Source organism: Haliotis rufescens, unplaced genomic scaffold, assembly GCF_023055435.1.
Source record: "Haliotis rufescens isolate VD_foot unplaced genomic scaffold, xgHalRufe1.0.p SCAF_16, whole genome shotgun sequence".
NCBI lineage: Eukaryota > Metazoa > Mollusca > Gastropoda > Lepetellida > Haliotidae > Haliotis > Haliotis rufescens.
This window is the reverse complement of record NW_025963846.1, coordinates 10,056,601-10,080,819: the sequence shown is the minus strand read 5'-3', so window position 1 is coordinate 10,080,819 and position 24,219 is coordinate 10,056,601. Positions and strand designations below refer to the sequence as shown.

The window sequence follows — 24,219 nt, the reverse complement described above, 5'->3', positions numbered from 1 at the left end:
TTGCGACCGGGTTCCGTCTTAGCGCAAACGGGCATACCTAAAACAATTGTCAACTCGTTGCCTAATGGTTAACATATATTTCCCCATATATTATAATTTATATATTTCAGATGCAATTTAAATATACATAGACATGCGGAATTATACAGTATGAGTGAACACATGTAACTGTGTCTTGGGTATATTTTTAGATGCAAGACATATGTAAAATCAAAAATTATTTCTGAGGGATTCTTTGACGAATAACTTGAAATCATGCGCGCTTTCTGATTGGTTTGTCGTATTTTCGCACATAACATTCATCGATAGGGGGACGAATCTTCTTGCAGGGTAGGAAAGGGGCGAATGGTGACGAATGGGATTGGTGTGTTTAATACAATGAAACGGTGATGCAGCTAACAATTGCCCGTTCCTTGTTTCTCGCCTAGGACCACAGAGGACGTACAGTGTGTGTTTGTTATTTGTGTCTGGTTTGTAGGTAGGGTAAGAGAAACTTTCTTTCGTTTGAATAGAATGAATTAGAATGGAATTGATTTCTCTTCATGCGCAAACCAGATACAAAAGAGAGGAACTAGTGTATTGTGGGCGCTTGTATGGAGTATATGAGTGACCTCATAGCGCGGGTAGTTTATTCTCGCCTGCGGTCTAGCCATGAAGCAAGCAGCTTTAATTTCAGAAGCTGGTGATGGGGCGTTGCAGGAAAGGCTCTTCGCCAATAATCTTACAGTAAGATACAACGTCACTGTGGCGTCAGAGCAAGAAACCTCAGGTGGTTATCGGTTGAAACCAGAGGGGTTCGTGGAGGAATACAATAATGAATAAAATGTGTATGGTGTGGACAGTTAGAGGCCTTCGGCTACTGCCGTAGGGGACGCACAGCGTGTGTTTGTGTCTGGTTTTGTGGGTAGGGGAAGAGAATCTATGTATAAGCCACATGCCTATAAATGAGCTGCCATATCCGGTGAGATCCATCCTAATTGTGTTGATCAATGCTCATGATATCAATCACTGGATTGTCTGGTCCAGACTCGATTATTTACAGACCGCCGTCATATAGCTGAAATATTGCTGAGTGCGGCACAAAACAACAATCCAAATCCATATCCGGTAACGTATCTGTTAAGTATTTCCTACCCTTTGATAATTTGAATGGCAAAGGTACCGTGAAAATAATCACTATCTTATTTATGGTAATTCGCTTCAGTACATAATCATTATGGGTCAATAGCTTTAAAATACAGTATTTGTATTTGACATCCAGCAATATGCATTATATTTACTGCAGAGACTAAAAGGGTAACGTATCTGTAATGTAATATTTAGAAAAGCATTTTAAAGGGTATGTTTAGACTTAAATCGTTGCATTTGTACGACCAGATGTGCAAACATTAGTAATATTTGAACTACTAGTGTATCATCAGCTGTTTCCGTGAACATCATTGTGCACTGATAGCATGTTTACTTGTACTCATGGACATTGGTGATGTTTGTTTACTAGTACTCATAGTGATGTTTCATTTTTTCAGGAAGTAACTAGCCATGGCTCCTAAAAGAAAGAACCTAGCAATAGTTGGGGATGGTGCCTGTGGTAAAACATGTCTTCTCAGCGTCTTCAGCAAAGATCAGTTCCCTGAAGTTAATGTGCCAACTGTTTTTGACACTTTTGTAGCAGATTTTGTAGTGGGCGGAAAAAAGGTAAGTTTGTGCTGACTGTTCATTTTGAGAACTCCGCCCGGAGAGCGAAAGGTCCGGGGTTCGATTCCCGGCCGCGTCATACCAAAGGACGTTAAAAGATGGTACTTGTTGTACGGGCCTGAAGTTAGCAGTGGGTTCGTTATTCGTTATTCGTTTTTCGAATAACGAAAAACAAGCCAGCACAGGGTTCGTTATTCAGACTTGATATACATAACAAATATAAGATACCTTATTTCCAGTGGGTTTGTTATTCGTTATTTGTTTTTAGAATAACAAAAAACAAGCCAGCATGGGGTACGCTATTTAGACTTGGTATATATATATAACAAATATAAGATACCTTATTTCCAGTGGGTTCGTTATTCGTTTTTCGAATAACGAAAAACAAGCCAGCACCGGGTTCGTTATTCAGACTTGGTATATATAACAAATATAAGATACGACCTTATTTCCAGTGGGTTCGCTATTTGTTATTCGTTTTTCGAATAACGACAAACAAGCCAGCACGGGGTTCGTTATTCAAAGGCTGTATATTAAACAACTACAGTACTGCAGTTGTTTAATATACAGCCTTTGAATAACGAACCCGGTGGTGGCTTGGTTTTCGTTGTTCGAAAAACGAATAACGAACCCGCTGCCAACTTCAAGCCCCTACTTGTTGTTACCCTGTCTGGCACACGGCATTAAGGAGCTAAAACAAGGACTGGTCGGCTCGGAGTCAGTATACTGTTTCTGAGTGGGGTATTCATGTTAAACTGCGGCATGGTATGTATCTCAGTGGGCTAGCACTATAAATCGGCATCAGTCCGGACTAGTACAAGCAGACGCAAGCACGCACGCACGCGCGCGCGCACACACACACACACACACACACACACACACACACACACACACACACACACACACACACACACACACACACGTACACGTGCATGCATGCATGCACGTCACTATATAAGTGCAACGCGACGTTAAACCCAATTTCACCCAACCTCATTTTGAGTAGGATGGATTGTCGCAATGCCTAAGTGTGCTTTTTAACCGAACAAAAACCCTAAATTGCAGTAGAATTCTAGTGCAGAATCCTGCTTTTTCAACTGTGTTCTGCTGAAATTATGTTTTCTGCACTGTAACGAGTACCTTGCACAGTTTTGACACAAATATTTTAATCTTTCCATAACTGATCAATATGTATTTTATTCTTTGAGAACACATACTACGGTTACATTGATCTTGCTTGAAATGAATCAATTCATTGAGCTAAATGCAAATGATGAAATTGCACACAACCGATTATGAAATTGCACACAACCGATTGTGAACTTTTGGTGATTTTGTTTGCTTCAATGAAATATTAGACATTCTAGAATGATTATGCTTAAATGTAACAACATATGTTTCAAGGGACATAATATGTATATGAACATGTACGATAAACTCACTGTGTTGAGGAGGGACTAGTGCTCCCCGTGTCTCCCTGCCTGTGTCGTGTGCTGCTGCAGCGGGTTGTGTTGGTGTGAATTTCCCGCTGGGTGTCCGTCACTCTTTAAATAATGCAGTGATTACGCCAGTTAATGCTTAGCTGGTGCTTTCATTTCATCACCGAATTCATGTAAAGCTTGGTTTATTTATTTTTTTTGGACAAAAGACATGTCTTGTTTGAGTGTCTTATGATGAGGCAGCTTTGATTTTACTTCTGTCTGGTCCTAAGTTCTTGGGTGAGTTTACTTTCATGTTTGCATGTTTTTTTCAAAATTCATGTAAAGCTTGGTTGATTTGTTTTGGGGGACAAGAGGCAGCGTTCAACAAATCTGTGACACCATTTCTAATTTGGTTCTTTTACGGACAGATTTCTGGGTTAACATATTGTTTCAATTTGGGAATCGCACGTAACAATATAACGTAACAATGTAAAACATTTTTTCCACATGACTGTTAACAAAACCAATCTATACTGAAAACATCTGAGACTACAAGCCCGAACATAGCATTATTTTCATTAGAGTTTAGTGTTATTATATGTACTATTATTGAGAAAGGTTACTGGACCAAACATAATTTTCCTAGAATTGAACATTGGGTAAAATCGCAGACTGCACCACTAGTTCTCTATTCCAATGTCAAATTGTCTGCTTACACAAGATTTTGTTTGAATTTTCCAGTTGTACAGTAATGAGAATAGCTTGTTGAATTGTGATTGTAAACATTTCTCACGTTGTACATTAGTCTGTTATACCTTTTGATAGATTAAAAAGTGTCTATGGAGATATTGTAGTTCACCAAGCTGTAACAGGAAGTGTTTCTGTAGTATGAGTTCACGGCTCTATGGCTTATCTCCCTTTTGATTGATTTACATGGTTTATCTATCAGTTTGCTGTTTGTCATTAAGAGGGGAATTCTATTGTCAGGTCATCTTCTTTTCACACAGTTTATCTCTACCCCAAATGGAAAATGTGTGTGCCGTGTTCAAGGTGTGGTGTCATGTTTGTGGCAGAGTGTTTCAGCCTACCAGTTATTTTGTGTAAGCTACTAGAATGGCCTAAACTGTTGTCAGGATGTTCTCAACTTAAGGTTTACCACAATATTTCATCATCAAATCCACTTTTGTTTTGTAGAAATGTAGAGTTTGCTTCTTGTGTTATAATTTTACATTACATAACATTAGTATAAAGTTACAGTACATGAATCTGTCTGCTAAACATTTTGGTGAAATATCCAAACAATGATACTAACAAGAGATGTATGTCATGTATGGGATTTCTTCTTGTAGCAAATCTGCTATGCCCTTCCTTATGTTTGAATCTGTCCAGGGCAGAGGCCTAGTTCTGTATCTTATAACTGCATCAGTTTCTACCGAAATGCACGGCATGGAAAAAACCTGTATCTGTTATTGTTCCTTCCTTAATCTGTTTCAACACTTTCTGTAAGACTGTTACTGTATTCACACACATAAGTTCAGTAAGAATAGAGGATAAATCATACAAGTAATTGAAATGTCAGTTCTACATTAATGTTTATTTAATATTGTCAGTCATCTAGAATCTGCTAGTATTAAACAAGACTCTTCTTCATCATCATTGTATTTACTTGCAAGGATAAGACTATTTTCTCATTTTTGTGTTTCAGGTTGAGCTGGTGTTGATGGATACAAATGAACAGAGGTTATGTGAAAGACTCAATGCTTTGTGTCATGAACATACAAATGTCATCCTTATGTGTTTTTCCATCGACAGCCCCGACAGTTTAGAGAATATTCAAAAGAAGTGGACACCAGAAGTGAAGCAATTCTGTCCTAATGTACCTATCATATTAGTAGGCAACAAAAAGGATCTCAGGAATGATGATAACACTAGGAGAGAACTGTCCAAGATGAAACAAGAACCAGTTAAAACAGAAGAAGGCCTTGCAATGGCAGCGAAGATAGGTGCTTTTATCTACCTTGAGTGCTCCGCCAAGACCAAGGAAGGGGTTAGGGAAGTCTTTGAAACAGCCAAAAGAGTTGCCTTGCCAGTAAAGAAGAGGATGGACAAGTGCACCTTGCTTTAGACCTCTGGAACTGCAACAACCTGCATGGGAAATGCACGTCTGCCAGGGAGGAGGAACATATCACATGCACGCAACTTGATGGCGTCGTATATTGGAGTAACAAGTGAGTTGTTCCAATAGATGTAGCTGGGCAAAGCAGATAACGCGATGGCCGAACGATCGCTTCCAAAAGCGGGGAGATATGACAATCGTCATTGGGAAAAAAGGTACAGGTCGTCGACGTGATGATTGTGAGAATATGCGGAAAATACCCACCAGTGTAAAAGATAGACCTGTCCGACATTGCCGAGATCGGATTCTATTGAGCTAGCTGCGCCCATCATGGTTTATTCTCCCTGCAGGGTTTTATTTTACGATAAACAACGACCACGAGTCGTTTATTTCTTACGTAAAGACAATAATAAACATAAGTAATTTTCATACTTTAGATTAATACGTATATATATTACTGTAATATTAGAGTTTGTAAAAAGAATATAACTGTTAAAGGAGTGGCCGAATTTTCTTCAGTCAATTGTAACTTTTCACGGTATCAGTACGGTATATCAAATCGGACTATTACACAACCTATTGGTAGCTTCCGCTGTGGCGGCAATAAACTCAGATTGTATTGTAATTTCAAAAATGTATATGCCGCAGACAATTATGTCACACGCCCCATCCAACGATCCCCCAGAAGCGAACTGACTAATTCGGGCGTGGCACTGCTCCAATACACGTGGAGACAGGACGATATAGCAACCTCCCAATTCAAGAAAGAATGTGTTTAACTATACGGAAACTGTGGAAGACGAAATGTACTGCTATATTGTCCTGACCACAATGGGGAACGTGACACTGGTTACAGGCCACGAGGTATATGGTAAGTGTAATTATCTCTGTGATATTAAAAAGGTTTGTTTTATTTAGCATCATGTGACATGTGCAGCGTTACGGCCACACTCTGCGGTACTATGTTAAAACAGAAAGTCAGTCCTGTAAAATCGTTTTTGATGTAACAAGCATGAGAAAAATGTGTATTTATTGCTTATTAGATATATAGAGAAAAAAAATTAATGGAAATTTTAAGTGTGTATCCATCTTAGTCTTATATAACTCCGTATGGAGTTGTCCGTCGGTTTTACATAGGCTGTATACATTTTTTTATATCTAAGTGGGATGAGACTCAAACTGCCTGTCTGCCTGTCTGTGTTTAGAGTTACAACTTACCCACCCTATGTTATAATAAGGAAGCAAGCTCGTATACGGTGGTACATATGATGTTGCCTTTAGCTTAATATATGAAAAATAATATTTCTTTTACGTGATTTGCCCTTAACCAGTTTCTAGACTTTTCTGACAACTATGATGGAGTAGATATGCCCAGGTCACTAGGGCACAATACTGGTATTTGAGTACGAGATCCAACTCAAAGGTTTTCCCCCATTTTTCGTAATTTCTTTACTTATTTGGGGGACGGGGTGGGGTGGGGGAGGCGTCTAATTGTTACATGCTAAATGATGTTTTTTTATGTCTGCATGTGGTGTAACCAATTCATACATTTCAAATAAAACAGAACAAAGTGTATCTTATTTTTACTGAATTAACTATTTTTGGAACCATGACAAAACAGTTTGTAAACATTTGTATGCGTTTTGTTTTGGAATGTGATTGTACATATTATGTAGGAGTGATCGTTCGACAGTCTCCGTAACCCGTACGTTTGCTTTTCTCCGTTCTATCATGGGTGTGGGCTCTTGTATCGATACTACTATCTCTGCTGTCTGCGGCTGTCTGTCTTGGCATCTCGTCATACACGTCTACCCGTTCTTCCACCTTTGTATTGTAATAATAAAGTAATTTAAGTACGTTTCCAGTTTTGTGGTTGTTATGCGACTTTTGTGTTTGTCATACGACTCTTGCTCAAAAGGTGTTTGATCAGGATTGCAACATTCAAGGCCTCAGTGAAGCTTGTATGGTAGACATTTGAGGACTAAATGACGAGAGAAATGACTTCAACTTTCCCTTTATGTAGAGCAATATTTCTGCAGCTCCAGCCCTTGGTGTCTACATTTCACAACTTTTGAGGTGCAATCAAGCATGCTGTTTTTGCCAAGACTCCAAAGACCGAAACGCAACTCTTGCTAAGAAGTTGTTTGATTAAGGATACAGCATTCAAGGCCTTAGTAAAGCGTTCAAAAAGGTCTATGGAGGACATTTCCAAATTTGACGCATCAGTGACAAAAATGATGTCCAATACAATTCCCTATTTTGACTAGAACAAGGTTGTACAAATTCCCGTGTTTCTCCGGTGACCAATTGACTTGCCTTTGCGTGTGTTAGTAACGGGTGCCAGCAGTGGGGCACCTGGACTCGTGACTATTTGATAGTGATTCATAAACACAGGTTCATGGTATAGTCGAAATCGTACAGTCGACTCGGCTTTTAGCAGCGATGTCTTATGATTATGGAATGACTGTTGTCGCTTCTATGAATTTGGGGGCGGTCGGGTAGCCTAGTGGTTAAAGCGTTCGCTCGTCACGCCGAAAACCCGGGTTCGATTCCCGACATGGGTACAATGTGTGAACCCATTTCTGGTGTCCCCCGCCGTGATATTGCTAAAAGCGGCGTAAAACTCACTAACTCTATTAATTTGCTTAATAATCCCGCCAGTGGTGACGAGAGGCAATTCGCTTGGCAGAAACCTATGATCATGGGTTCGAATCCCAGATTCTGCCTGTTTAATCGTCAAGGTTTGTCAGCACCATGACCGTGCTCCTGGGCAACATATTCCCCACATCAAGTTGACACGCTGTGACAGAGCTGAAATTGCGATCAAAGCGGCGTTAAATCAAACTCACTCACTCACTCACTCACTCACTCACTCACTCACTCCGTCAGTCACCCACTCGACTCGTGAAGATCCGGGGTAGAATAGGTCTTCAGCAACCCATGCCTGTCGTAAGATGCGACTAACGGGATCGCTGACTTGGTTGATGCATGTCATTGTATCCCAATTGCGTGGATCGATGCACATGATGTCAGTCACTGGATTGTCTGGTCCAGATTCGATTATTTACAGATCGCCGTCATGTAGCATGTGGCGAGAAACAACAAACAGTCTCTCACTCTAGTATCTAGCTGCTCCGCAACTCGCTATGCTGCTTGCCTGGTAGTTGCCAAGATCCGCTGACAGCCGGTTCGAATTATCAATGGTAACTTTTCGTGACTTGGTTGGTTTGCGTGACATTGTACCCGATGGCGTGGATCGTTGCTAACTATATAGATCTATATAGATATAATTCGTCATGCCGTTGTCAAGCAAGCCAAAGTAGACACAATTTATGGCTAACTAGTTCTTTATTTACTGTAAGGGCGACATTTAGGTATAGATCCGTATACCATTGTCAAGCAATTGTGTCTACATTGTCGTCAGTTTACTGTCGAATATACTGCCACGCCTGCTTAAATAATTTAGAACCGACAACGCGATGTTTCGCAACTTAAATCTGTATTTGAAAGTGTTTGAGAAAGAACATTTTCTGTCGCTGTGATGCCTACTTCTTGTCAAAATGTCAGATTTCCAATCGATGTTTTAATGAGGAAGTCCAGCATTTCACATATTGTTTTCTCAGTAAACTTCAGATGACATTGAGATATACTTTCATTTTGACAAACTGTGCTGAACCTCAAGCAAAGACCAGGTTTTTTTTAGAATCCACATGGTATTAACTCCTCTTGTCTCAAATACTATCTGCGAATATAAAGAAAGTCAACAATTTGATTATATAAAGGATACGGTCATGCTTTGAGTGAGCGAGTATGGTTTTACGCCGCTTTTAGCATTATTCCAGCAATATCACGGCGGGGAACACCAGAAATGGGCTTTACACATTGTACCCATGTCGGGAATCGAACCCGGGTCTTCGGCGTGACGAGCGAACGCTTTAACCACTAGGCTACCCGACCGCCCCTGGTCATTCTTTGAAAGGAATTTGGTGGTACATGTATTGGACCCAGCCATATATATCTCTTTGTACGGATTGGTATGGAGCTTCGGAATCCAGCACAATGGACATGTCCTCAGGATTTAGAGAACAGGAAATGTATTCAGTTGCTATTAGCTATGCGACATGTAATGTGTTTCCGGGGTTTAGAGAAGTGGAAAAGTATTCAGGTCCAATACACGATGTGTTGATTGCTATGTCTGAACTTCTTGCTTGTCGTGGTTTGTTCCTTATCTTTCATTAGATACATGTCATATGTTGGAACAACAAGTGCCCATTCCAATGCAATATCAACTGTAAACTGTAAACAACTCTTTTAACCTATAGGGGCGGTCGGGTAGCCTAGTGGTTAAAGCGTTCGCTCGTCACGCCGAAGACCCGGGTTCGATTCCCGACATGGGTACAATGTGTGAAGCCCATTTCTGGTGTTCCCCGCCGTGATATTGCTGGAATATTGCTAAAAGCGGCGTAAAACCAAACTCACTCACTCACTTTTAACCTATTAAAACCCAATTTACAGAAGTAAATATTATAAGACTGTGAGTCTAAACTGCGTTGACCTGGATGCGTTGTTATGGGTGTGGTATGTATATGGCGAGGGACGCATTTGAGAACCATTTTATTACTCTTTGTATGTACCCAATAGCGTATTCAAATCATATTATCTAACATGCACATTAACTGAATGGGCCCGGTGGCGCAACATTGATCTGGCATCTTTTGATGCAACCCTGCTCTATATTTGGACTGTTACTTTCAATACCCAAAGACATTTTCAGAGATCAGGCGTTTCTTGAACCCTTGGTTTGTCTTGCCATTGTAAATATCTTAACGGTGCTACAGCATAATATATTTCTTGACTGTGGTTGCCTGGAAAGGACATTATTCTCAACTCGGTAATACATTACAAGGTAAGTGTACATTAACGATAGTTCGGGTATAGCAGAATGTTAAAAAACATTCTACTGTTTACGTTAGCATTAGAAATAGCTGTCATTAATGTCGGACTATATCATATGACATATCCAGGTTTCGTGATTTCGATATCTTAAAGGGGAATCAATTATCTCCCTGGCCCAGATACGGACATGAGTGACAGGTTGCCATCGTGGTTAATAGACCGCCACCGTGGTCTATTGGTAGAGCGTCCGCCCGGAGAGCGGAAGATCCGGGGTTCGATCTCCGACCGCGTCATACCAAAAGACGTTAAAAGATGGTACTTGTTGTTACCCTGTCTGTCGCTCGGCATTAAGGGGCTAAAACAAGGACTGGTCGGCTCGGAGTCAGTATACTGTGTCTGATTGTGGTATCCATGTTAAACTGCGGCATGGTATCTCAGTGAGCTAGCACTATAAATCGGCATCAGTCCGGACTAGTACAAGCAGCCACACACTCACATACATGTGCATGCACGTCGCTATATAAGTGCAATAATCTTTGACGCGACGTTAAACCCCATTTCACCTCATCTCATGGTTTATAACGCCTAGGTGATTTCTCCTTGTGCTAATGTCACGGAGCTGTGCTCCAATGATCAGAGCTGTCATAAAATATGAATAAAGTAATAAAGAAAACGTGATAATAGGTACACAGGTTTATTAATAACGGCTAATTGTACTAATAGTTGATAATAAAAGATAAGACAGACCCAATCTGCGCTGACAGATATCAATTCCATCAGCGCAAATATACAACCAGTTTAGCCAAACAACTGTATTACTACAGTAAAAAGGAGAGCAGCTCAAACAACACTTTGACAAGATACCGATCAGATGCGTAGACAGGGTAACCTCCCAAAACCCCTACATCCCATTTCCCCTACAGCTTAAGACAACAAAGTTCACGGTCCATGGCACTGCTAATCCCTAGTCTGTTACCTATTTCATACAATGGAACAACCCAAGAAACTCGAATAGATTGAGATAAATATTTAATTACGATTACGATATTATTCAAAATTCATAACACTTTATAATAAAAGGTTCATTTTTCAAAATTCATAATACATTATAATAAAATGTTCATTTTTCAAAATTCATAATACATTATAACAAAATGTTCATTTTTCATCTCAACTGTAAATCGTCTCATCTCAGTTTCTCTTAGGTGAGTTCATAATGCCAGACAGGTAAATGCCGCGTGTTGTTTTAACTAATTGTAGGGGAACTGGGTTGTAGGGGAAAAGGGATGTAGGGGTTTTGGGAGATAACCGTAGACAGCCAATTAAGTCGGCAGCGACTAATTAACACCTGTGGCAATTAACTCAACACTCAAGTAAGTGAATAACCTCGGCTGAGTATGACGGGAAATAAACACTGAGAGCCTATCCCTAGAATAAGTCACTTAGACTACAAAAGAGACGATTACGTCTGAATATCAACTAGTCTCAACAGACTCAAATTTCAGTCACAGCGCGCAGACGTCGGAGGCGACAACCTCTCCTGGACCGCCGGGGAATACAACAGACTGGGGCGCCAAGCCAGCGTGTGTTTCTAAAGACGGGGAAAACACGAATAGCAAACTAACTACAATATCTACATTGAAGATGTAAGTATCAACATAAAGCGCTGAACATAAATTATCCAACGGCATCATTAAGGATATACAACAAACTATGTACAATTATTTGATAAGGCAAAGTTGAGCATTAATACATGAGAAATATCTGAATGTACATATAAATTCAGTTAATGTTTGAAAATCATAATTAACAAAATATTTTTAATGCAAGAATAAGGTAGCGAACATTATGAGATAACATACATCAAGTCAATTCAAGGTTTGAGACTGCCATTAGACCACAAGAGAATGAAATAGTCTGGCGACTAAATCTCTAACACACAATGATTTCACACTATACAATGACGACCGCCGGACTTTGCCAAGATGTGGCGGAAATACTAGTAAATCCCGGAAGCAGAGCGGCACAAGACCGTGACATGGGTAAACACGACCACGGTGACAGTTATATATCCATGTCACATTTCATGCTGTACATTGATGGGCGTGCCGGCACCGGAGGGGTCGCAGTGTCAACTTGGGTTGTTGGTTCTCGAGGTGTTATCATAAAAATTAGTTATCATAAAAAAAATCAAAGGACTGACAAAGTTCTGGTGCTGCTTTTTTTTAAATTGAAAAGAAATATTTAAAGATTTATAGAAATTTATCATCCAAAACTGGCTCCCACAGGAGATATCCTTGGGTGAGATCAAGCGATATCCACATTTTCTTACACACCTGTTTCGTCAATAATCCAGACTGGTTATTCCCTGACGTATTATATTTAACATATAAGTCCTTTATATGTATTGGTGTTCATTCAATAAACGAAAGTCGTAGAATGACCATTACTTAAACAAACTGTTGAAATATTCAGACAGTAATATGAATGTCTGTTATATATGATTTGTTGAGCCTTTACCCCAAATGCATGTATACCGCATACAAGTAGGAAGGTCTAAACATGTGTGCTTCACAATGTTCTATTCTTAACAGGTTCTGTGCTGCTTGTATTCCTCTGACGGCGAAAGATATGACTATGCGCTCACACCAGTCATGCCGGAGAGCCAGGTATGCCAGGTCATAGAGATTGAATCCACAACAGCTTTTGTGCTGCTTATATTCATCTGATGACTGGATCACATACTTGATCTCCCATTATGATCCTCTGTCAATGCAAGTAACATGCAGAAGCATGGACGAAACAAAATACGAAATGCTTATTTCTTAAATATATGTCCGGCGTTAACAGAATAAGTGACCTCTCAACCATTCATGCCATTTGAGGATATCTTTAGTGAAGACTAATACCCGCAGAAATCAACGTGGCAATGGATAAAAGGAAGAAGTTAGTGATTGTGGGTGACGGTGCTTGTCGGAAAACATGCCTGCTGTTCTCTACAGACGACTTTCCTAAATACGCACCAATAGGTTCGGAAACTTACATAGTTGACATCGAAGTCGATGGTGCACATGTAAGCGTCATTTATAGAACAATAAGTGAGTGTGTTAGGTTTAACGCTTTGAGAACCAGTATGTTGTTGACAGGTCAAGGATGATAAACAGAGTGAATTTGGAATTCTAACCCTGATCACTGGATTAAGTCACGCATAAGGATGCAACTCTGCACAGTAAATTACAGCGACATAGACGACTGGGATACCAATGCTACTCAATTTGTAATTGATGTGGAATCTGAGGAATAAGGTAAGACCGTTAAGCATCCCCATGGCATCAGCTGTACTCCCTCTTTGTTGATATGTTTCTTTATGCATATTGTTACGAAGTGATTTCTGCATTTAAAATGTAAAGGTTAACCCCAAAATCCGTTCGGACAGAACTTAATTGTGAAATCAGTATATAACCACACAAAATCACTGTATTATCAACAAATTATAGTCCCAGTGACAAGGCGTACAATAACATAACCATTATATATAAGCATCACTACATTATTGTTTGATAACAGAACTTGGTATAAGAGACAAACGGTCGATCAAACAATGCCACATATCGGGTCAGTATGTTAACCGAGGAAGAAATTCTGCCAAAATCATGCATTAGTACTATCAACGTTTGACATGACTCTCTACTCTGAAGACATGCCCATTCCTCGTTTGTACTGGGGGGCACGGATGGCCCAGTCGTCTGAGGCACCGCGATTCGCTGTGCAGAGTTGCGTCCCTTGGGCACGCCAGAAAACTATGATTGTGGGTTCGAATCCCGGTTCGCCCTGATTATGTTTCTAGGGTTGTCAGCACCATACCCGTGCTCGTGGGTTTCACCGAAGTGGTAAACGTCTGAGACCTGCATCACTTCGGGCTTTCCTCCCACATTATATAACTGGAATACTGTTAAAAGCGGGGTTAAACCAAACTCACTCACTCGTTTGTACTGAATACCAAGGCTCCATAAAATTCTGAACGAAGAGAGGTATATTGATTGCTCCAGCACATGTACCACCAAATCCTTGCCTCAAATATTAACCACAATCCCTAATACAATCAAGGAAGAACTTTCTTTATATTCACAGAACGTAACTGAGACAAGTGGCATTAATACCATGCGGATTCTCAAAAACTCAACATTTGCTTGACATTTGATTTTTTCAACTTTGTACACCACTATGCCACATGACTCACTTAAGGGAAAACAAATGATACAAAACGTAGTGACCATAGATACAGTTACATCTATCTTCAGAGGTTCAGGGGGCTGTCGGGTAGCCTAGTGGTTAAAGCGTTCGCTCGTCACGCCGAAGACCCGGGTTCGATTCCCGACATGGGTACAATGTGTGAAGCCCAGTTCTGGTGTCCCCCACCGTGATATTGCTGGAATACTGCTAAAAGCGGCGTAAAACCATACTCACTCACTCATTCAGAGGTTCAGGACAATTTGTCAACATGAAAGCAGATGTCACACTGAGAAAAAACAAGATGTGAAATGCTGGGCCTCATCCATAACATCCATGGAGCATTTGGGGCAAAGACATTTAGGCATCCCCTTGAGCACCAGTTTTGCCCCCCTTCCTGCTGATCTGTTTCATTACGCGTATTGGGGCGCTCGGGTAGCCCAGTGGTTAAAACAGTTGCTCGTCACGCCGAAGACCCGGGTTCGATTCCCCAACTCACTCATTATGCATATGAGTCGGAATTTCAGATCGGACTGTATGACAAGGGGAATGACTTCACAGATACGCTCACCCTTTCTCGATAATTTTTAGTGATTCATCAACACATGCTCATGATATAGTTGGAATCGTACAATCGATTCTTATAAATATTGAAAGGGTATGGTGTTGTTTATTTCTCATTTCGTGGAACACAATAAAATTAGTTTCGTCCCTGCTTATACGTAAACATCATAGCCAGTCATTTACGACAGATGGAGGGGGAATTTGGCAGGTTATTGAACACTTCTTAGATTTTTGTATCTGTAACAGATACGTTACACCCTTGTAAACAGTGGCACCTCACACCAAACAGTGGTATCTCATTGTATTGTTCATTTTCCTGTAAATATAACGAAATACGAAATCTTTAGGGACATGATATTATGACAGAAACGGATACTTTACTAAACTAGCTTGATGGCTTCATTTTGAAATTTGTTTAACTTTAAATCAACAGCATCACAGTATACGAACATGGTACTGTTATCTGATACCGCAAAATTGGACATAAATAGTTAACATAAATGGATACATACCAATTTTCATCAAAACATCTGCAAATTATTCTCAAATTGAGTGGCCTGCTTCAACTCCCAAACAGGAAACTTGTCAAAATGATGAAACTCTCTCCCGAAGAAACGTGATTTTAAATCTTAAGTGAAGCGGGAAACTTAGAACTCGTTACATACCTGGAAACAACTAGCGTATCTGATTAACAAAATCTTTACATTCTTATACATTTTGTATAAATATTAACTATCATAGCCATCACCTATTTCAAATATGTGGTACTAAAAGTGCATATAATGTATGTATAAGCCACATGCCTATCAGTGAGCTGCAATTGACCTTTTTCACACTTTCGCCATCTTGGATCGAAAACGAGGCTTGGAGAGCATAGCTCCATGCAGTGAGAGTCGCATCAGCTCATAGGGAACAGACAGCATGTTGTGCATTTCACTGATGGACATTTTAAACAAACAAAAAATGGTATCCTCTGTATCTAATACAGAAGATATTTCACATTAAATCATGAGGTCCAACTAAAATATGCCTGTAATACACTGGAATTAGCATTTTGCTGTCAGGATCCCGGAAGTGAATCGAAAGGTGCATTTCGAGATATGTATTTCAGAAATAGATTGTTTTATCATAACCTCGTCGGCATATAGATACAATGTGACAGTACATTCAATGACAGAAGTTTTGCTCAGTCAATGCGTGGCTTGGCAAACTCTAGATCAAGATTGAGATCATGTTTATTTCACGTTTCATAATAGTGGTGTTTGCTGCACAACGCACTATCGTTTTGCCATGAGTCCAGTTGACAAAAGACACTTTTTCTGCTAAGATTTTCATTTTAACATATTACAATGTTAATTATGAAAATAATTCGTGTGTCAAAATAAATATTCAGAAGGGGCGATAACTCTATTCAGTGTGTACAATGACAGATGATACTTTCAAACATCACTTACTTAACTGATTATTGCCGATTGAGATTGCACCGTGCACGACAAAAGTAATAATGTGTGAACTGTTTAAAATAAGTTAAAGGGAAACTAAAAATTGATAAATATAAATAATGTATGAAACTGAAGAAATATAAGAATTGATACAACTACCAACTTCTTGAACACCCTCACCTAATCCTGTATGATGATAGGTAATTGTATATCAAAAGGAAGCTACTAATACATTTATCCTGAATAGTTTGAAAATGTCTTGATCAGATATGAGTACAGATAAAATAACAAAAGATATAAAGGAATCAACTTCAATTGGTAATCAAGCCAAGATAAAATATATGTATCGGTACAAATTATGTTGATGGAACAATCTGGATTTCTCATATTTAACAAAGAAAAACAAACCAAAATTTTCATATCTTTATTTCTCACAATATAAGTTTTCAAAACTTAACATGGACTGGGTGTCTTTGTCAGTCAAAAGCACCTAATTAAATTCCAGGAGAAAATAATTTTCTTGCTTGTAAACAAATGGTACAATGTGCTTTTTCAGTGTCCGATAAATATTGGCAATGTTGATTTGTGAGTGAATAAGGCTTTTCACTTCCTCGTCCCATTTAAGTGAAATATGACAGGAAGCACATTTGTTGATTAAATGATTATGGCTTTTCACTTCCTCGTCCTTTGACAGGACGCACATTGTAACCATTGTGTTACTGTCAGCAGAAAGCTCCTCCAGTCACCGGATACTAGTACTTCATTGTGTTGACTCGCTGGCCTGAAATGAATAATTCAATAATATTGTAATAATATTCCTACTTCAATAAAAATATTTATGAACAATGCATATTCACCTTCTCTCAAAATATTGCTTATTTAGAAAACAACATTCTTCTGAAATAGAGAAGTTTAAGGAAATTTAATCACAGTGTGTAACATTACATGCTACTTAAGAACAATCTTGAAGGCATCAATTCATCTGATATGTCGAAAACTCAAACAGTATATTCTTTGTTAACAGTAAACTCAACTAAAGCTCTTTATATCAATGTGACACAGAAATTCACTCTTGTTTTAATGAAACACGTTTTGATATTTGCATTACCGGTATGTATTTAATCATGAAATACTTTGTTTAGTCTAACCATGTTGAAAACATACTTTCGCTGGAGTGAAAATCAGGTGAAATATCACGTTTTGTCACACCTACAGTCAGTCTGCCTCATTGACACTATGGTTTTCTGAGTAAGGTCATGAAGATCACAAAGAAAATATAAGACTTGAATTTATTTTGTCAAATGCAATGTTTATCCCTTCATGTGGTTTACTAAAGTTGATATCTTGACTTGAAAATATTAACTTTGTCAGATCACCAGATGAAATATTATTAAACATATTTTATTGTCCAAAAAGACAAAGGGCAGCACTTATTACCGCCTTCTCCCTATATACAGTTATACATAATATTGCATAATGAAAATGAACAATTTACAGTTGAAGCTTTCCATTGTGGAAACATAGTGCGCAGTATATATAGTGCTCATATGAAGGATATGTACAATGTGCTGGAAAGTGAAGACACTTGTGCATCTCATACATATCCTAATATTATACATTTTAGTGTTGAATATAGATTTAGAAACAATAATATGCTAGCTACTGAATCTGTTAGTCGTTTCTATAAATTTGTGTACAGACAAGAATATTTTTGTTTTCAGGAAAACATCTAAGTTTGGATCACCAAAAAGAATACTATGTAGAGTTTTTTGTCCTCCAAGATTATCGATAGCTGTCAGTAATGTCTCCCTAAAATCATCATATAAGGTACATTCGAAGAAGAAATGGAATGAATTTTCACAAGGAGCATGCATACAAGGAGCATCGTTATTTGACAAGGAAAACAAATTTCTTCTATGTATTTATACTTTTTATTTTTCTCGTTTTGTTTGAATTATACAAAAAAATCAAAATGATCACACCACTTGACTTGATTGAAATAAACTAAAGTTCTAAAGTACAATAGTAAAATATTACATCATAACAATATAATTATTGCAAAATGACACAGTCAGCACTACTATATTCTTATATATAAATTGATATGATTAATAATCAATAATACATGGCAATTGCTTGCACAAAAGAAATCTTTTTGTTTTGAAAGTTTCAAAACATGTTCGTGGACATAAAACCAGATGGGTTTCACAATTAATGATTGCAATACACATGGGAATTAAAAATTATCTTTTTATACTTTAAGTTTTTAGTAATGTCAATATCAATTTATGCATTTGAAATATTTGAATACAAACTGTTAAAGAGTTATCTGTTTCTGTAAATTATATAAAGATCAAATGTAGATTGAACATTTACTGGACATTAATTAGTTGGGTTTTTGTTCATTTCATTACATGATTAAATTGGTACAGTAAAGTAAATATCATTTTGGTAGAAATATTAATTGTTACCAAATTTGCAGACCAAACTGTACTTTACTTTAAATATTTACACACCCTTTATGTAATAATTCAGTTGAAATATTACACCTAATCTGTCAACATTGACAATCAAAATAACAACTGTTCACAATCACAACAGCACGAGTAGATCCAGAGGTCTAATATTTTATTGGAATGCATTTGAGTCCATTACAATTTACATCAAATACGCAACTGATGCAAACTTTTGATTTGTTACGATTGTAAATTCTCAGTAGGTTACAATTTGATACATTATATCAACATATCAATTTAGTTAGTTTCTGACATATATCTAGATGTGGTCAAAAGGTCAATATTTCGACTTCAAATACAACCTGCAAAGTTATTTAAACTCACAATAAATAGTTTTGCTTAATGGTGTGTAAACAATGAATTATTCTTTACAAGATTTCAGTAGCATTTGTATTAAGTCTGTTCAGCTACCATAAACTGCACTGGGAGTTACCAGGTGGTCATGGATATTTTGAATTGAAATCACAACAGAACGGCCAGATTCAAATTTATGTCGGTAAGGAGACCAGATAACAGTAGAATAGTTTGTCAATAAGAATAATGTTCAATACTTACGATAAATGTACCGGGATGGTTAAATATTGTCACAGTTTGTCCCGATTGCGTGCCTTGTTGACATCTCCATGTGTTTCATGTGCTATCCAGCCTTCACCTTCTGCTCTCCAAGCCACGCTTTCAAACCGGAAGTAGCGAAGTGTGAAAAAGGTCAATACTAGCTAACGTATCTGTTAAGTATCTTGCCTACCCTTTGATAATTTGAATGGCAAAAGTACCGTGAAAATAATCACTGTCCTATTTATGCTAATTTGCTTCACTACATATTCATTATGGGTCCATAGCTTTAAAATACAGTATTTGTATTTGACATATACAATATGCATTATATTTACTGAAGACTAAAAGGATGACGTATCTGTTATGTAATATTTAGAAAAGCAATAATACTTTTATTAAGCATTTTTTTCAATTAAAGGGTACGTTGGCGACATAGAATTTAGACTTAAATCATTGTTGCATTGTGTTTGTAAATATATCGAGAGTTGTACATTAATGTGTTATACCTTTTGATAGATTAATAAAGTTTATTGGACATACTGTAGTGTTAACAAAGCTTACCGTTTGTACAACCAGATGTGCAAACAATTGTAATATTTGAACTACTGGTGTATCATCAGTTGTTTCCCTGAACAACTGGTGCATACTCGATTATTCCCTGAACATCATTGTTTACTTGTACTCGTGGACATTGGGGATGTTTGTTTCCTTGTACTCATTGTGATGGGGTTTTTTCAGGAAGTAACTAGCCATGGCTGCTATAAGAAGAAAGCTAGTAATAGTTGGGGATGGTGCCTGTGGTAAAACATGTCTTTTCATCGTCTTCAGCAAAGATCAGTTCCCTGAAGATTATGTGCCAACTGTTTTTGACACTTATGTAGCAGATATTGTAGTGGACGGAAAACAGGTAAGTTTGTGCTGACTGTTCATTTTGAGTACTCCGCCCGGAGAGCTGAAGGTCCGGGGTTCGACTCCCGGCCGCGTCATACCAAAAGACGTTAAAAGATGGTACTTGTTGTTACCCTGTCTGGCGCTCGGCATTAAGGGGCTAAAAAAAGGACTGGTCGGCTCGGAGTCAGTATACTGTGTCTGAGTGGGGTATTCTTGTTTAACTGAGACATGGTATCTCAGTGATCGATATCTAGGTTTGTGCTGACTGTTCATTTTGAGTAGGATAACATTGTTAAATGAATTGTCACATTGCCTAAGTGTAGTTTTAACTGAACAAAACTCTTAATTGCAGTAGAATCCAAGGGCAGGATCCTGCTTTTTCAAATGTGTTCTGTTGAAATTATATTTGCTGCACTGTTGACCTTGCACAGTTTTGACATGCAAAAGCATTGGCTTCATTAATTTATTAATCACAAAAACAAATGTATATTTATCTTTCCATAACTGATCAATATGTATTTTATTCTTTGAGAACACATACTACGGTCACATTGATATTGCTTGATATGAATCAATTCATTATGAGCTAAATGCATATGATGAAATTGTAAAATACGGTTGTGAACTTTTGGTGATTTTGTTTGCTTCAATGAAATATTAGACATTCTAGAATGATTATGCTTAAATGTAACAACATATGTTTCAAGGGACATAATATGTATATGAACAAGTATGTTATACTCACTGTGTTGAGGAGGGACTAGTGCTCCCCGTGTCTCCCTGCCTGTGTCGTGTGTTGCTGCAGCGGGTTTTGTTGGTAGATGTATGTCATGTATGGGATTTCATCTTGTAGCAAATCTTCTATGCCCTTCCTTATGTTTGAATCTCTCTTCAGGGCAGAGGCCTAGTTCTGTATCTTATAACTGCATCAGTTTCTACCGAAATGCACGGCATGGAAAAAACCTGTATCTGTTATTGTTCCTTCCTTAATCTGTTTCAACACTTTCTGTAAGACTGTTACTGTATTCACACACATAAGTTCAGTAAGAATAGAGGATAAATCATACAAGTAATTGAAATGTCAGTTCTACATTAATGTTTATTTAATATTGTCAGTCATCTAGAATCTGCTAGTATTAAACAAGACTCTTCTTCATCATCATTGTATTTACTTGCAAGGATAAGACTATTTTCTCATTTTTCAATGATAATCATTTTGTGTTTCAGGTTGAGCTGGCGTTGTGGGATACAGCTGGACAGGAGGACTATGACAGACTCAGGCCTTTGTCTTATCCAGATACAGATGTCATCCTTATGTGTTTTTCCATCGACAGCCCCGACAGTTTAGAGAATATTCCAGAGAAGTGGAAACAGGAAGTGAAGTTTCCTAATGTACCTATCATATTAGTAGGCAACAAAAAGGATCTCAGGAATGATGATAACACTAGGAGAGAACTGTCCAAGATGAAACAAGAACCAGTTAAAACAGAAGAAGGCCGTGCAATGGCAGAGAAGATAGGTGCTTTTGCCTACCTTGAGTGCTCCGCCAAGACCAAGGAAGGGGTTAGGGAAGTCTTTGAAACAGCCACAAGAGCTACCTTGCCAGAAGAGGAGACGAGGAGGGGCAAGTGCGCCATGCTTTAGACCTCTGGAACTGCAACAACTTGCATGGGAAAGGCACGTCTGCCAGGGAGGGGGAACCAACATTAGCTAGACATATGCTCTCAACTTGATGACGTATTGGACGACGTTTTCTTTTAGAGGGGAGTGACTAGTGAGTTGTTCCCCACAGATGTAGCTGGGTAACGCAGATAAACGTGATCGCCGAACGATCGCATCCAAAAGCGGGGAGATATGACTATCTTCATTGGGAGAAAAAGTACAGGTCATCGACGTGATGACTGTGAGAATATGCGGAAAATACCCACCTCGGATTCTATTGAGTTAGCTGCGCCCCTCATGGTTTATTCTCCCTGCAGTGTTTTATTGTACGATAAACAACGACCACGAGTCGTTTATTTCTTAACAATAACAATAACAAACATAAGTAATGTTTATACTTTAGATTAATGCATATATGTTTTACTGATACATTAGTGTTTGTAAAAAGAATATAACTGTTAAAGAAGAGGTGGCCGAATTTTCTTCAGTCAGTTATATCTTTTCACGGTATTAGTACGGTATTTCAAAACCACACAAGGTGTATGTCAGTTTGACATGATAGCTTCTTTGCAGTTAAAGTTTGACTTATTTTAATTCAATGTCTACCGCTGTTCCATAACTAGTGCTCCAAAAAGTGTTGTTAGTTGTGGCATTGGCTGGATGTCGCCTACTGTTTGCCAATAGGAAAGTGTTGTCAGATTGTATCAACGTCTATGTAATCCAGGCCAAGATCGGACCTCTCACAAAATATTTCTTTGGAGCAATCGTTGTTTGAAAAGGGGGAAAAGAAACTGGAATTTCAAAATTCATTAAAAAACAGATCCTGGGTTGGAACGTTTTATTTCCCATGAAAACCGTTTTAATGTCTGTCTCAGTGTACAAGCGTTTAGATTTAGATGTGTATATTAAAGAGTGGAATCGGACTATTACACAACCTATTGGTAGCTCCCGCTGTGGCGGCAATAAACTCAGGTTGTATTGTACTTTCAAAAATGTATATGCCGCAGACAATTATGTCACACGCCCCATCCAACGATCCCACCAGATGCGAACTGACTAATTCGGGCGTGGCACTGCTCCAATACACGTGTTTAACTGTACGGAAACTGTGGAAGACGAAATGTCCCTCTATATTGGCCGGACTACAATGGGGAACGTGACACTCTGATTGCATGTCATGAGGTATACAGTAAGTGTAATTATCTCTGTAATATTAAAAAGGTTTGTTTTATTTAGCATCATGTGATATGTACAGTGTAACGGCCACACTCTGCGGTACTTTCATAAAACAGAGAAAGTCAGTCCTGTATGATCGTTTCTGTAAAACAAACATACGAATATTGTGTATTTATTGCTTTTTAGATATATAGAGATTATTTTTAATTGTTTTTTTAAGTGTGTATCCATCTTAGTCTCCTACGACTCCGTATGGAGTTGTCCGTTGTCCAAGTTGTCGGTTTTACATAGGATGTACACATTTGTTATATGTAAGTGGGATGAGACTCAAATCTTCTGTCTGTCTGTTTCCTTGTCTGCCTGTTTGTGTCTAGAGTTACACCTCACCCATCCTATGTTTTAATTAGGAAGCAAGCTCGCAAACGTTGGTAAATAAGTTGTTGCCTAAAATATGCCAAAAAATATTTCTCTTAACGTGATTCGCCCGTACCCAGTTCCTAGACTTCTCTAACAACTACGATAGAGTAGATATTCCCAAGTCTCTATGGCACAATACTAGTATTCGGGTTCGAGATCAACACAGAGATTTTTCCCCATTTTTCGTAATTTCTTTACTTATTTGGAGGGCGTCTAATTGTGTTACATGCTAAATGATGTTTTATGTCTGCTTGTGGTGTGACCAATTCATACATTTCAAACAAAACAGGACAAATTGTATCTTATTTTTACTGAATTAACTATTTGGAACCATGACAAAACATTAGTTTGTAAACATCTGGATGCGTTTTGTTTGGAATGTGATTGTACATATTATGTAGGAGTGATCGTTCGACAGTCTCCGTAACCCGCACGTTTGCTTTTCTCCGTTCTATCATGGGTATGGGCTCTTGTATCGATACTACTATCTCTGCTGTCTGCGGCTGTCTGTCTTGGCATCTCGTCATACACGTCTACCCGTTCTTCCACCTTTGTATTGTAATAATAAAGTTATTTAAGTACGTTTCCAGTTTTGTGGTTGTTATGCTACTTTTGTGTTTGTCATACGACTCTTGCTC

General features: G+C 38.4%; 2 protein-coding genes across 3 annotated transcripts; both read left to right on the top strand.

Moving 5' to 3' along the window:
- The first annotated feature begins 1,537 nt into the window (after window positions 1-1,537).
- Window positions 1,538-5,297, top strand: LOC124134572 (ras-like GTP-binding protein Rho1). Its single transcript, XM_046499479.2, has 2 exons — window positions 1,538-1,695; window positions 4,822-5,297. The coding sequence occupies exons 1-2, from the start codon at window positions 1,540-1,542 to the stop codon at window positions 5,239-5,241; spliced, it is 576 nt and encodes a 191-aa protein (XP_046355435.2). The 5' UTR covers window positions 1,538-1,539; the 3' UTR covers window positions 5,242-5,297.
- Window positions 5,298-20,173: 14,876 nt separating this feature from the next.
- Window positions 20,174-24,170, top strand: LOC125380997 (ras-like GTP-binding protein RHO). Of its 2 annotated transcripts, XM_048396846.1 has the most exons (3): window positions 20,174-20,342; window positions 21,554-21,938; window positions 21,969-24,170. In XM_048396846.1, the coding sequence occupies exons 1-3, from the start codon at window positions 20,187-20,189 to the stop codon at window positions 22,034-22,036; spliced, it is 609 nt and encodes a 202-aa protein (XP_048252803.1). In that variant the 5' UTR covers window positions 20,174-20,186; the 3' UTR covers window positions 22,037-24,170. The 2 variants fall into 2 exon arrangements, with proteins under 2 accessions (XP_048252803.1, XP_048252804.1); XM_048396847.1 differs by having other exon boundaries at window positions 21,554-24,170.
- Window positions 24,171-24,219: the final 49 nt, after the last annotated feature.